Raw genomic sequence first — 13,402 nt, forward strand, 5'->3', positions numbered from 1 at the left:
CCTTCATACAGTACATAAGCATAGGAATGGCGGCCATTTTGAATTTAAAAAAAAAATGAGCTTTAAATGCTAAATGAACCTATATGAAATGAAAATTCGCTTGCAAATGCAGATGGATTAACTCTCGGAACAAAAATGTACAAAGTTTGGTGGAATGATTGGTCACATAATGCACATTATTGTGTTTATCACGGCTGAATTAGCATAGGCCCTATCTGGCGGCCATTTTGGATTTTTGCATTTTGCCGAAAATGCTCAAGGTTACGCGAGTGGCATCAATCGGATTTGGAATCAGCACCATCGAATTGACAAGAAACCATAAAAAAACATTGTATATATCAAAAAACAAGGTTGGGTGCCTTCTAGCCTGGACTATATACACTTTCTTTATACGCGGAAGATAAACGAATCGACGTCCAGGGGACCGTTTCATGAAACTTATTGTCAGTGATTTACACTGACAACTGTTAAAAGCTCCTGAAATCCTTGCGTCTGATTGGCTGATAGCAAATTTGTCGGTGAAAATGGAGGCCGGGACGCGTGTTTTTTTTAGACGGCACAGATTGGGGAAACTAAAAATCTATCGGGGACCCTATCCCTAAACCTAGCCCTAATCCTAATCCTAACCCTAACCATCAAACCCTAACCCTAACCCTAGCCCTAACCCCAACCCTAACCATAACCATAACCAAAAACCCTAATCCAACGTTTTTCCCATAGGTTTAACACGCGCCATGCCCCAATCTGTGCCGTCTTTAAAAAAAACGCTGCCGGGACGTGCCCACCCCTTTAATCTTCGCCCCCCCCCCCCCCCCCCCCCCCCACCGGAAATTTAAGGAATCCGCTCCGGCCCTGACCCTGCATATTACCACCTCTTACTGTCCTAATGATTTTCATATTCAATATCGTGTCCGCACTGTCCAATACAGCTTTCTATAAAGAGGATCTGACTTTTTACCAGGCCAATTTGGACTTTGAGGTATCGACGCGACGATGAGTTGGCTAAAATTTCTACGACTGTTTACATAAACGAGCGCGTACGCTGCGTTGACTTGTGTCTTGTACGGGCGTGGGCGAATGGTATTCCCGTAACCACAGCCGAGCGTGGCGAGGAAAGGCTCCACATACCAACTCGTGGGCTGGCTCCCGGATCCCCGGGCGGGCATCGGCAGAGCTGCTGAGGTAACAGGCAACGAGATCGTTGGTACGGGGGTGTGAGCGTGACCCACGCTAGCGCTCCGGATAGAAAGAAAAAAATTGTGTTATGCAACCGGAACCCTGACGAAACCAAACGGTACAATCCGCTTTCTACCGATACCAGCCTGAAGACCATCCCCCCTGCTGAAGACTACCGACGTTGCTCTTCGCACTGAGCGACTGCTAGAATAAGGTTTGTATAGTTTAAAGGAGGAGAATTACCGTTTTTTTCCCCTATCACTGTGGCTATCCAGTATTCTTTTTCTGATAAACTTTGTGTAACTTTCATAACAGTACGTTGCTTGAGTTGTAGAATCGGAGCTACGTACATGTACACAGCCCTGTCGCCGCCGCGAAGCTTGGCACGGAGTCTGGTCGGCCTGGCTCACCATCATGGCATCTCACACCATCACGGCATCAGTGCATCGTTGATTGGTTTTCTCCCGCGGATGTCAGATGTTCCTTCTTAATTCTTGTTGCTTGTTGGTTGTTGCTGGTATCTTGATTAAATTGGAGAGAATGCATAATTTTTTCTACAACATGCGATTATCATGTAGGTATGCCGTTTCTACTCATTGTGATATGAGATGATTTGACTGAGGCTTGATTCTAATAAACTAAATAAAGCTTCACAATCACACAAAATCAGACACCTGCAGGCGGGTTTGTGCTTGCATTATGTAATGTACCTGGTAGTTGATGTGTGTTGGGGTGGGGGGGGGGGGGGTGTTTCGTCCCACAAAGTCGAACTTAATTTACGATTGACTAAAAGTTATGGTATTCCACTGGTTTCCCTTTTCAATTTCGTTAGCCTAATCAACACCCACTTCACGTGGCTTCAATATTACCCGGTGCCTTATACCGAATGGTCCTGCACTGTACCACATCCAGCTAGTCTTCAGATTTATGAATATCTACAGAATAATTCCATTATTTGTTGTTGATCTGGTGTAACTGTTAGTGGTATTATCAATGGCTACATGGGAAAAAAAAAAACAACTCTCCCAAATCTTCATTTTCATTAGAAAGTTGAGCAACTAATTTTTAGTCAATCTTCAATTCTGAGTTTGAATTAAATTCTTCGTGAAACACCCCCAGGGTATCTACAGCGGTACGACAGGGTGTAATTTTGTACATTGATATGTCTGACCTAGTGTTGAATTTTGTAGTATTTCGTAGTTATGCTTTTAATATGCAAGGTGGGCCCCAAAAAGAGACTGCTTGAAATGGCAAATGATATTCTAATTGTTTGATTATCTAGCATTTTTTGTCAATAATAGGACAATTTAAACACATGTCTGAAAGTAGGCCCTTCCGTGAAGCCAGATGTGTTTGGGTGGGTTTGTGCGTTTGAGCGGAATATGTGAAGTTGGCCCGCTGTCAACTGAGTCCGACGTGCAAATGTGGCACATAAAGAGTTAAATAAAGGCTATCCTTTGGTGGTCCAATCTGGCACTGACGGTCTGATTTTGCTATATCAAGCATTTCCCATATATACATGTACCTGCCCAAGTATACTTGGGACTCCTCCTCAAGGGGTTAAGATTCTAAGTAGATTGCTATAATATGTTTCTGTTATTTCAGGCCACTACTTTTCTTTTTACTGTCCACCAGATATCGGATTTAATGGTTTTAGTAGCCCTGTAGGCCTGCCAGAGAAAACAGTACGCATTGAGCCTAGACAGAAAAATCTGTCTGTTTGGCTGAGTTTCATGACATGTTTTTACTTTGGTAGTTCTGTATGAGAGGGTTTTTGAAGCCAGACACACAGGGACAATCATCTACATGAAAAGTTGGTCAAGAAATTATAAGTACCTCACAGCATGCAAGTAAGGTTGGGGAGTGGGTGAGGATTAGTGATCACAAGACCCATGCAGAAATTTTGGGATGTTGGGAGACCGACCTCATGAGAATGCCTAAAGTTGTCCTTTTTATGATCTGCAGGAGCTTTGCATCTTTAGACCACCAGGAGAAAGACATCTATACTCATGCCACAGCTAAAAGAATGGGAGGAAGGATGGGCCGCTGGGAGGACTGGCTTTCATCGGAGCCACATCCACGAGTGAGTTGATTTATCAGCAGCTTTCTTCTGTCATCTATTGTTAAACACAAAAAACAACAACAAATATAGAACAATCATTGATAATTTTGTGCAGAAATGAACAGTTGCCACTGATGTTTGATGTGTTCAAGTGGGACTGAAACAAGATTTGCCAATACATTACGATATAATTTTTCTGTCCTTTTTCTGAACTCTGTCCAAATTATGACCTGGGATGACTGTGCAGTACAATGTAGTGACTAATCACAGTTGAGCCCAAACTTTGAGTTTGCTCGAAATGAATAACAGAACTGTCTGTTGGGTTCTGTCTATCTTGTTTTAATTTTAGTTACTGTCATGCTGAACAAATGATATTTCAATCTGGTAAACATTGCATGATTTTTTTTTTTTTAATTCATTATGGATTTGCATGATGACAATCCCCATTCTGTTATTAGGAGTGAGTCCAAAATTAATTCTGTTGTCAAAAATACACATTTGCCATGAATAAAGTTGTGTATTTCCTGGTATGAGTAAGTGCTGATTAAATACAATCGAGGGTCTTCATATCAAAATGTTCATTTCCAATACAGGAATATGTTGGCTTAATGATTGGGTTTACTTGTGTGTATGTTGTTCTTTATTTATGTTTGTTTTTATTTTCTGCCAGAGCCCTACTGGACTTCAAGGACAAACTCCTCGTGAAGACACCTAGCCGAGTCTTTGTGCCTCTCTGTGGCAAAACTCTGGACATGAAATGGTATGTGATGCGAGGCACTGTAGAAACTTCTTCATTGCAAGATCTCAATCAAATCTGAGCAAAGACAAAGTCAACTACAGGGGCAGTGAGATATATTACCTGACATCTTGAAACTGGACTATATTTCAGACATATTTGTTGACCGTCAACTCCAGGGCAGCAAAGCTTCATAATTGGTTTTTGGCAATCAATAATCTGCCTGTCAAAAGGCATGCCCTTGTGTTTGTGGTCTGTTTCCAAAGCTGGCAGGCAATCAGTGTAGAATCATAGTTACACAACTCGTATTTTTGTGTGTATGTGTGTGTCTATCATTTGGATGAGTCAATATTGCAGACGGAGTAATTGAGCGGAATATTTCAGGGAAGAGACGCACAAAAAACAGGAACATGAATAATGGGTTTGGGAAATTAAAATAATCAGAGTGAAACACTGACATGCTCTGGGGTCTTTTACAAAAATTGAGACAGCATCATTATTAACCCGTTGAGGACGGGCTGAATTTGCTACAACACGCATTTCCCATAGGTACAGTACCTGCCCAAGGATACTTGGGTCTCGTCCTTAACTCTTTATGTGCCATGGTGGAAACCCCCTGTGTGCCACGTTATTCTGAGACACTAAGGTTGTCATGCTTTGAGAAAGAATTTTGTTTTCCCAATTTGTATAACTTCTACAAAGTTACGTTAAGATGGGCATAATAGGCATAGTTAGAGAGGAATGCCAAGCTTTGTTTCGAAATTAATTGTATGACGAATCTATTTACAATTTTTCTTTTGAATGATAAGTTGCTACATTACTGTAAAGGCATGACTTTTGCACATAAAACGGTGACAAAAACTTAGAATGTACGAGCAAATCTAGTTGGGAACACCGCTTCATAGTCAATCACCACATAGAATGCAGCCGTATAATGAGAGGAACAAAAGCACGAGAAGCGTTTTCATTGTGCCGCGGGATTAGCAGTGATTAGCGATTTATCAATCGGTTTCGGCAGCTTTGTTTGTTGAGCAGAATATGCGAAGTTTGCATGCCGTCAACTGAGTCGGACGTGCGAACGTGGCACATAAAGAGTTAACAGGTTAAGGTGCTCTCTTAAGTTCTTCATTTTTACAGGTAAGTGTGTCAGCATCAGTTAGAGGTGCAGTTGAAGTCTGTGGCACATATCATAGACCATTCAAATTCTTTATTCACTGACAGATAAGTAGACAAGCAACAAGCTGGAGTGAGTATATTTTGTTGAGTTTAAATGAACCAACTATCTGTGCTTCCTGTCCATCAACAGGTTGGTGGATGAAGGTCATGAAGTGGTTGGGTTGGAAGGAGTAGAACAAGCTATCAAGGAGTTCTTTGATGAGCAGAAACTTTCCTTCAAAGAGAGCGATGTTCCAGGACTGGAAGGAGGGAAGCTCTACCAGGTATGAAATAAATGATGGTTTGATGCCATTGTACTAACTTTATTTAATATTCTAGTGCCAAAGGTGTCGAATTTGTCACAAACTTAGAGGTTCCTTTATGTTTTCTGATGAGGATAACATTCAGACAATTTCTCCCCCATCTTTTTTTTTTTTTTTAAGAAATGTACTTCACAGGCATATGTGTACTTGGAAAAAAAAAAGTTAGGTAATTTCTTCAACATTTACCCCATATGTGTGGGATCTAGATTTGTAATCAATGTGCAGTGAGATTGTTCCAAGTGAAGTCTGTTCTGTATGGACCCATGCTATACCAATAAGACATCAATATTTTCTTCGTGCACTTTAACAGCAGATATTAGTGCAATACAGTGTTCTATCACCTTTCATTTTTGCCAGTTTGTGTGTGGGTATGGTGCAACTGTGTATGTGTGTCATGTGTGTGTGTTTGTGCATTGTATGTCCAACCACAACTGTTAAAATGTGCAAAGAATAGCTTTAGATTTTGCCTACATTTGGGGGGGGGGGGAGTAAAATGGAAGTAAGCAACAGGCAAAATTCAATAAGATTGTAATGCTGAACTTGACAAGGATATTAATTTCTCAACATATTATTTCTCAACACAACTGTGTTTGTTGAATGGGCTTCAAATAATTTTAAGCCAGTTCATTGTAAGTAAAGATTTTTTTTTCTTTCCTCTCTTTTCTGTAGACTGAAGATGGCAAGATCAAGTTATTCAAGTGTGATTTGTTTCACTTCAGCAAGTAAGTCACTACATTATCGCCAGCCTTCCACAGAAACATTTAGAAGTTTGGTTCCCAAAGTCGCTCAATTTTCAGAAAAATTGGCTTTGAAGGTTGGAGATGGTATTGCATGAAGGAGACCGAGCATTTTATTGTAGAAGGTTAATGAAAAAGCCCCAAAGTCCTGTGCTTCACAAATAAAAAAGAACAAATCTTACAGTCTGTATAATACTGTTGAACATTTTTTTTTTCACAGAATCCCAATAACTGTGTTTATTTTTTTTTTCTTGGAATTATGGTAATGAGTCACTGTGTGCATTTGTTTCTAAACCAGTTCTGAACTGTTGCTTTTGATGAACATTAAAAGTAAGTACTTTAGCCTTGAACTTCTGACTAGATTTTCATGTTCTAATCATTAATCCTGAATCTATGCAGGGATTTTGCTGGCAGTTTTGATGCTGTGTGGGACAGGGGTTCCTTGGTTGCCATTGATCCCTGTGACAGACAGAGGTGAGCAATTTGTGCTATCTATGTATTCTTCTCTTTTTTTTCTTTTAATTTTGAGATACAGATTTTGTATGTAAATTTAACTTTACTTCAGTGTGTGACATGATAATGTCTGTTGGGGTTTCTTCACACACTTCTTGAAATGCATCCCATGCCTAGATTAGAATAAAGTCAAATACAGATAGTGGACCTTGTGAAATTATGCAACCACAAAATGGAAAAAAAAATCTCTAGTCATGAGGTTTGTAGGTGGCTGTCGTAATGTACATATGTGAGGGCTCTCTTCCTTACAGAGAGTCAAGATGCCAGCTCCTATTGCAAAGCGCCATCAGGATTAGGTGGAGGAAGTCGTCTCAGACCCAAATAAACCCCTATGTGTGATAAATCAATGTATGAATGTATTACTATCAGTGATTTGTCTGTTGTATGTTGAAGTTGTAATGGCAGGCATGATGCTTACCTCGTAGACTTGGCCAGTTTAATCAGTGGATATGAGTAATGAGAGGGTGTATGTGATCTTTGAACAAATGAAAAAAAAAAAAAAATCTTCGAGCAGAGTCCAGTACAATCTTCATTATTTCAGACTGGCATGAATCGTCCTCAACTTGGTAGAAGGACTTCTGACGCCTAGCCTCATCTTCACTTGAACTTTGATCTAAGTCCAGGGAGCTTGCAAATAGCACTTTATCAAAGATTGTACCGGACGATAGATCTGGGGTGTGTCAATTACACAGTCAATTACACAGTGATAATGTGTGGGTCATCACTTCCACAAGCATAATGCACTGTGCAAATATGGCTACCAGCCAGGTTATATGTATTTGTCAAGAGTGCAAAATTACAACTTCATGGTTGTAACAGTTGTCATTTCTCTGTTCCTGACTTTTCTTGCGCAGCAATTTTTTTTTTTTTTTTTTACTTCAACTGTTTCAGGTCACTGAAGTACAGTGTATGTATGGACATGTAATTGTGACTTGACATTTGAACTGCAAAGCACACTTCCACTTCTCAACATGTCAACTGTAATCTGCAGTCAAACCTGCTTCAATGACCACCTGTTTGAAAAGACTATCTGTCTACAAAAACCTCTGAATTTGTTTCCCCTTCAGAACTTTTTTTGTGGTAATGAAAGTACCCTTAAAAACAGCCTGTGCTTAGTATCTGTGCATTGGTCTTCATTGGATCGCCTTTGTAAGCAGGTTCCATAGTAGTTGTTTTTGTGTTTGTTTGTTTTAACAGGTACAGTGATCTTTTACTGTCAATGCTAGCCCCAGGTGGACGCATACTGCATGAAGTATTTTATTACAACACAGATGAAATGAAAGGTTAGTATAATGTATAATCCCAGTGTAAAGGGAGAAGAGAAGTTATGATGAAGCCATTTAATAGTGGGTTTGTTTTTCATGAGTTTTTTTTAAATATATATTTGTATGATTTCTCACACACTTTTGACTGTTTTTTTTTTTCAAGCTACATTTTCAATTACACTTCATGAATTTTACAAAATTTTCAGAGGACAAAACAACAACAGTTTCATCACAAACCGTGCCTCCAACTCTGAGGCACTACTCAATAAATTATTGTGAAAATGTGATTTCCAGGCAATGTTGGTTGCTGTATAGCTTACATTTCATTATACTATGTAACTTGCACAGAAAGTGATGAATCATCTGGCAAAGTATGATTTGTATCTCTATTTTGTGATGTACTGTATTATGTGTGAAAATAGTATGTGATAGCACAAGCTCTGAATGCGTAGATTTTGCCCTAAAATGAGGCTGCTGTGTAAAGGCATAATTCCCACGTTTGATACCTTGTCAACCACCTGCTATGGTATTTTTTTTCAACCGCAGGTCAAATGTTTTGTGTAAAGGGGGAGGGGGTAAGATGAAGTTATAATGAAGCCATTAATGGGGTTGTTTTTTGTGATTTTTGTTTTCTTAAAGTTTTATTTCTTGTGCTATTTTACTTTGTAGCACACTTTGTATGTAAAGACATAATTCCCATGTTTAATGCCTTGTCAACCACCTGCTATGTTTTTTTTTGTTCAATCACAGGTCCCCCACACAGTGTGCCACCAGAAGATGTGGAGAAGTTGTATGGTGAGTAGCTTTGCAGTGTGAACTGAGCTCTTTGACTTCTAGTAGTTGAATGCCCTGGAATAAGCAAAGTGACTGCCCAAAGTACCGGGATATGTATTTAGGATCAATTGTGTTTATGTTATCATCTTAAAGAGTGTGTTCGCAACTATTTGGAGTCCATATTCGAAGTAAGAATTATGGAATGACCCAAGGATTTTGCCACAATACAACAGCAACAGAATGATAAAACTGTAGAAAATATTATTAGTAATGATAAAACTGTTGAAACTATCATTAACACAATCATCATAGAAAAATGTTCCTGACTTTTTTGGAGTAAGAATTGTGAAATGACCAAGAAAGGATTTTGCCTCAATACAACAGCAACAGATGATATTGCTATTGAAAATATCATTAGTGATGATAACACTGTTGAAAATATCATTACACTCAGTATGAGAAGGTATAGTATGAAAAGGTATGGGACATTCCATGATTGTGTTTTGAAGTGTTTATTTTTATTGTTGTTGTTTTATTTACAGTATACATGTAATGTTTTGATTAATGCTGGTATTATTTTGGTAAAATTTCCTGTACATAGAGATTTGATGGTGAAACCAGCATGTTATGAGATGTTTGATTCACAGAGGGAAAAATGAAAGGATTGATAGAATGAATTGAAGTAATAATCATGACAACAACAAAAATAATAATACCTAGATTTTATTCTTCCTATCATGAATGATAAAAAGTATTCCTTTCACGCTAAAGATGGGCTGTGTTATTCATGCTCGCCATTTCAGTGCTTATATTCACATACATAAGAAATGGCTTATGGACGTGAAGAAAATATGATTTCAAGGAGAGAAACAAGTGAATGCTTTGATTTTGCATGTGTCCTCCTTAAAACCTGATGTCCTGCAGGTGAGAAGATGACTATTGAGTTGCTGCGAGATGCTGACAATCTGACAAAGAATCCTGTCTTCAAGGAGCGGGGCATGGCATGGATGAGACAACATATACGTATCCTGACCCTCAAATAACCTCCCCACAATCGACAGTCTATTCACAGCCTGTGATAATGAAGAGCTTGAGATTCCACCAGACATTTTTTTCTCCTGAAGTTTGTCATTAAGTAGCTGTCCAGGATTTGGACCTGTTAATGGCATATGTAAATTGCCCGACTTTATTCAGGATGTTGGGCATTCTGTCACAATAAGTCTTTCTAGATACCATAGCAATGTGTTTAAAAATTTGTATTATTCATTCTTAAGAGTATATTATATCACTCAACTTTTATACACTAGGTACTGTAGTGAAATTCAGTTTCAAAGGAAAAGCGAACTTCTATTTTTCAAACATATCATCAAATTTACATTCTTCTAAGCATTAATCTGTGACTGTTAATCTTCCACAGAAACAAGTGACTTTGTGCCCTTAACCTATTCTGTGTGTGGTTTTCTGAGAGGGACTGAATTAATGCTGATTTAAAAGCTTAGAAAGTTACAGGCAAGTACCAGATTGAGCATGCCTGAAGAGGAAAATGTTTAAAAAGGGTATTATTTGAAAAGGCAATTTTCCACTGGGATCATGATATCTTAACTAGTTACAGTGGATTGGAATTCCTTGTCATACTCAGAGGCTAAAGTGAAAGGCAGCCGATCGCCATCCCTTATGGTACGTAAACTCCGAACGACCGAAGTTTGTGCATGCAATTGCGCAATGCCAGACTCGGTGCTATATGCATAAACGTGTGGGACAATGCTGCCACTGAGACACGTGTGTGTGTGTGTGTGCGTTGTGTGTGTACGCATCATACACAAACATTGTCACCGCGAGCTGCGGTAATTGGAGGAGAGAGGCCAGAAGACGTGTGGCTCTTTTGTCCTCTCTTCATGCGCATGCCCACTGAGAGTGTGCGTCCATTCAGAAGCTCTCGTGGCTCGGTCGGACAGCCATTTTGGGTTAGGAGATTTGTAGCACAGAACTCTTGTAGTCTAGAGTGTTGTTCGCTGACCCATTGAGCCAGCGCTATTCTCATTCGGGTCACTACATTTGATACAGAATGGGGGTGGCAGCATGTTGCGTTCGCCTCCGTGCCGCACAAACTACTCACCACGACTGAGTGCCTTTAAGCAGGCATGAAATGGTGCAAAACAGATACAAATACAAAAACAACTAAACATACTTGTACTGAATTTGATGATGGTATGTGCTTTCTTCAGGCATGACAAGCCAATATGAGCTCTCAGCAATGTATTGATACAGGAAAAGAAAAACTCATTCTTGCTCATGAAATTTTAATGACACAAACTGTAATTCATGTATCTTTTTAAGTTTTTAGCAGTCTCTTTTTCCTTCACTGAAATATTTTTCACATTGGTGGAACTTTGAGTAGATTCTTACACACCAGGGCCCTGTATCATATAACTTATCGGTGACAAGTTGTCATAGTTGTTACAAGCTACTGAAATCCTTACATCTGATTGGCTGAGAGCAAATTTGTCACAGAAATGTTGCAGTTGTCACTGATAACAAGTTTTATGAAACGGGACCCAGGTCTCCTTCCGTCTCCACTTTGAGACAATCTTATGATACCAGATTTTTGCTTTTTGCTTGGACAATCTATTATATCAACCTGTTCCATACTGAATTCTGAAATCTCCCATAGACTTGATACACAGGCCACCAGGTTCCCATATGGAACGGGTTAAATAAAAGCTTCTCTATGGCTTTCTTGTGCAAGTTGTTTTGTATGTATGCACTGTACTTCATTACCTACTAGTGTTCGACTGTAGATTGGAAAGTAATGAAAGTTCCGCAAAAGCTTACATTGACTGAAAATATGACTAGATTCATTAATGCAGTGCACTCCCGTTACAACGAACATGGTTATAACGAAATTTCGTTATAACGAAGTAAATCTTCTGGTCCCGAAATAATCACCATCAAAGTCTATGGTACAACGTTCGCTTACAACGAACACGGTTATAGCGAAATTTCCGTTATAACGAAGTCTTTTCCGAGCGCCACAGACAAAGAAAAACAAAAGAAATGTGCTCCATTATAACGAAATGTGAATTGCTTTCGAAAATACGTAGCGGAACAAGCATTTATAGCGTCTCTGCATGTGTGAACGCTTCACACGACTGTGTGTCCGCTCCTTGTGTCACGCACAGTTTCTGAGGGGACCTTGCGTTTATTATTGTAATACAGTTATCCCATCACATTTCACATAGCTTTCCAGTGTATGATGAGTATTCAGCAAACATGATATGATATGTAAACGTGGTTTCCTTGTTTTCGTTATAATATTGTTCGGTTATAACGAAATTTCATTATAACGAAAGAAAACTGCCGGTCCCAAGCATTTCGTTTTAACGGGAGTGCACTGTACCAGCTCTTCTTCCCTTTCCACTGTGATACAATTTGGCATTTGTATTATGGCATCAATTATCACAACAAGTCTTCTGTGCTGTACTTTAACTGAAATGAGGCCCCTCATCAGGTAAAACTGTACATAGGTGTACTTTGTACTTTCATCTTTGCTGAAGTCAGTCTTGAGATTTCTTTCTTCTGTTTTCACTATTTCCATTCTAAGATAAGACTTGGACAGAGTTTTACATACACTGTAGCTAACTAATCTTACGTTCATGTATATTCTATTGTTAGTTCATGCTTATTTTTACATTACTACATTAAAATCATAATGTTATGCTTTTTATAATGTAAATATTACTAACTGAATTGCATCAGCTTTAGTGGTTTACTGCTAGGTTGACACTACAGTTCAGTTGTCCACTCACTCTCCCACTTTAGTCATGAATACCTTCTACAATGTACTTTCTTGCAGCTTTATTACATAAGATCTGCTAACATCAAGCCTTAATTACCTCCATATACACGTAGCAATTACGAAGATTATCATATTATGCTCTTCTATTAACTTGAAACATGCCTGGAAGTTATTTTCCTTTGGGAATTTTTTTTTTACATTTAATTGCATTGATAGGTCTCTGAAATGTGGCAGAAATTGTAGATAATACCCTATTTAATTTTTGATTGGCAGGCAACAAAGGATCAGAATTCAGAAATTACGTCATCAAAATCTAGATTGAAACAAACATTTGGTCCTGTAAAGTTAGTATGACTGTACTGTGTGATGTATTCCTGTAACATTTATTGTTGCCCCTGTTCTTGAATTTTTGAAGAAAAGTGAGAGGATTAGATTCCTTACAGACTCCTTTCAACTTTTCATATTACATGTAGTATGATCCCTGACTGATAACAAACTCCAAGTAAATATAAAAAAAGCATTAAAAGTTGCTACAAGTATTGTTACAACTCGTGGGCATGCCTATTAAATGTTTGATCCCTACTGGAGATGGTATACTTATTAAATAAGACATCCATATTTGCTTTCAGTGGAAATGTTTCTTGAAAGAACTACATTCAATACTTTTGATACTCATTTCAAAAAGAATGTCATGTACAGTCTATATTTAAAGAGTTGGAGTATAGTGTGCGAATTTGTGACCAACCCTAAGTTTTGATGAAATAAAGACACTGCATTTTTAAGAGACACTAATTAAACAATATATTTTTCTTCAATGAAGATGATAACATACTTTTTTCTTTATGCTTAGAAAGCATCTTAGTTA

At 38.6% G+C, this 13,402-nt stretch overlaps 1 protein-coding gene across 1 annotated transcript; it reads left to right on the forward strand.

The window, feature by feature from the left end:
* Positions 1 to 1,137: 1,137 nt before the first annotated feature.
* On the forward strand, positions 1,138 to 9,850 carry LOC139726263 (probable thiopurine S-methyltransferase). The gene is made up of 9 exons (XM_071637330.1): positions 1,138 to 1,390; positions 3,142 to 3,259; positions 3,909 to 3,998; positions 5,281 to 5,413; positions 6,122 to 6,174; positions 6,589 to 6,663; positions 7,900 to 7,985; positions 8,718 to 8,762; positions 9,666 to 9,850. The coding sequence occupies exons 2-9, from the start codon at positions 3,186 to 3,188 to the stop codon at positions 9,782 to 9,784; spliced, it is 675 nt and encodes a 224-aa protein (XP_071493431.1). The 5' UTR covers positions 1,138 to 1,390; positions 3,142 to 3,185; the 3' UTR covers positions 9,785 to 9,850.
* The last annotated feature ends 3,552 nt before the right edge of the window (positions 9,851 to 13,402 follow it).

Source organism: Diadema antillarum, unplaced genomic scaffold (assembly GCF_040938485.1).
Source record: "Diadema antillarum isolate AM-2024a unplaced genomic scaffold, OU_Dant_1.0 seq00000082_RagTag, whole genome shotgun sequence".
NCBI lineage: Eukaryota > Metazoa > Echinodermata > Echinoidea > Diadematoida > Diadematidae > Diadema > Diadema antillarum.

Excerpts from the sequence above, each read along its gene's own strand:
- LOC139726263 (XM_071637330.1), top strand. The coding sequence starts at position 3,186 with ATGCCACAGCTAAAAGAATGGGAGGAAGGATGGGCCGCTGGGAGGACT. Across the intron at positions 3,260-3,908 it reads CATCGGAGCCACATCCACGA|AGCCCTACTGGACTTCAAGG; the intron begins GTGAGTTGATTT and ends ATTTTCTGCCAG. Across the intron at positions 3,999-5,280 it reads AAAACTCTGGACATGAAATG|GTTGGTGGATGAAGGTCATG; the intron begins GTATGTGATGCG and ends GTCCATCAACAG.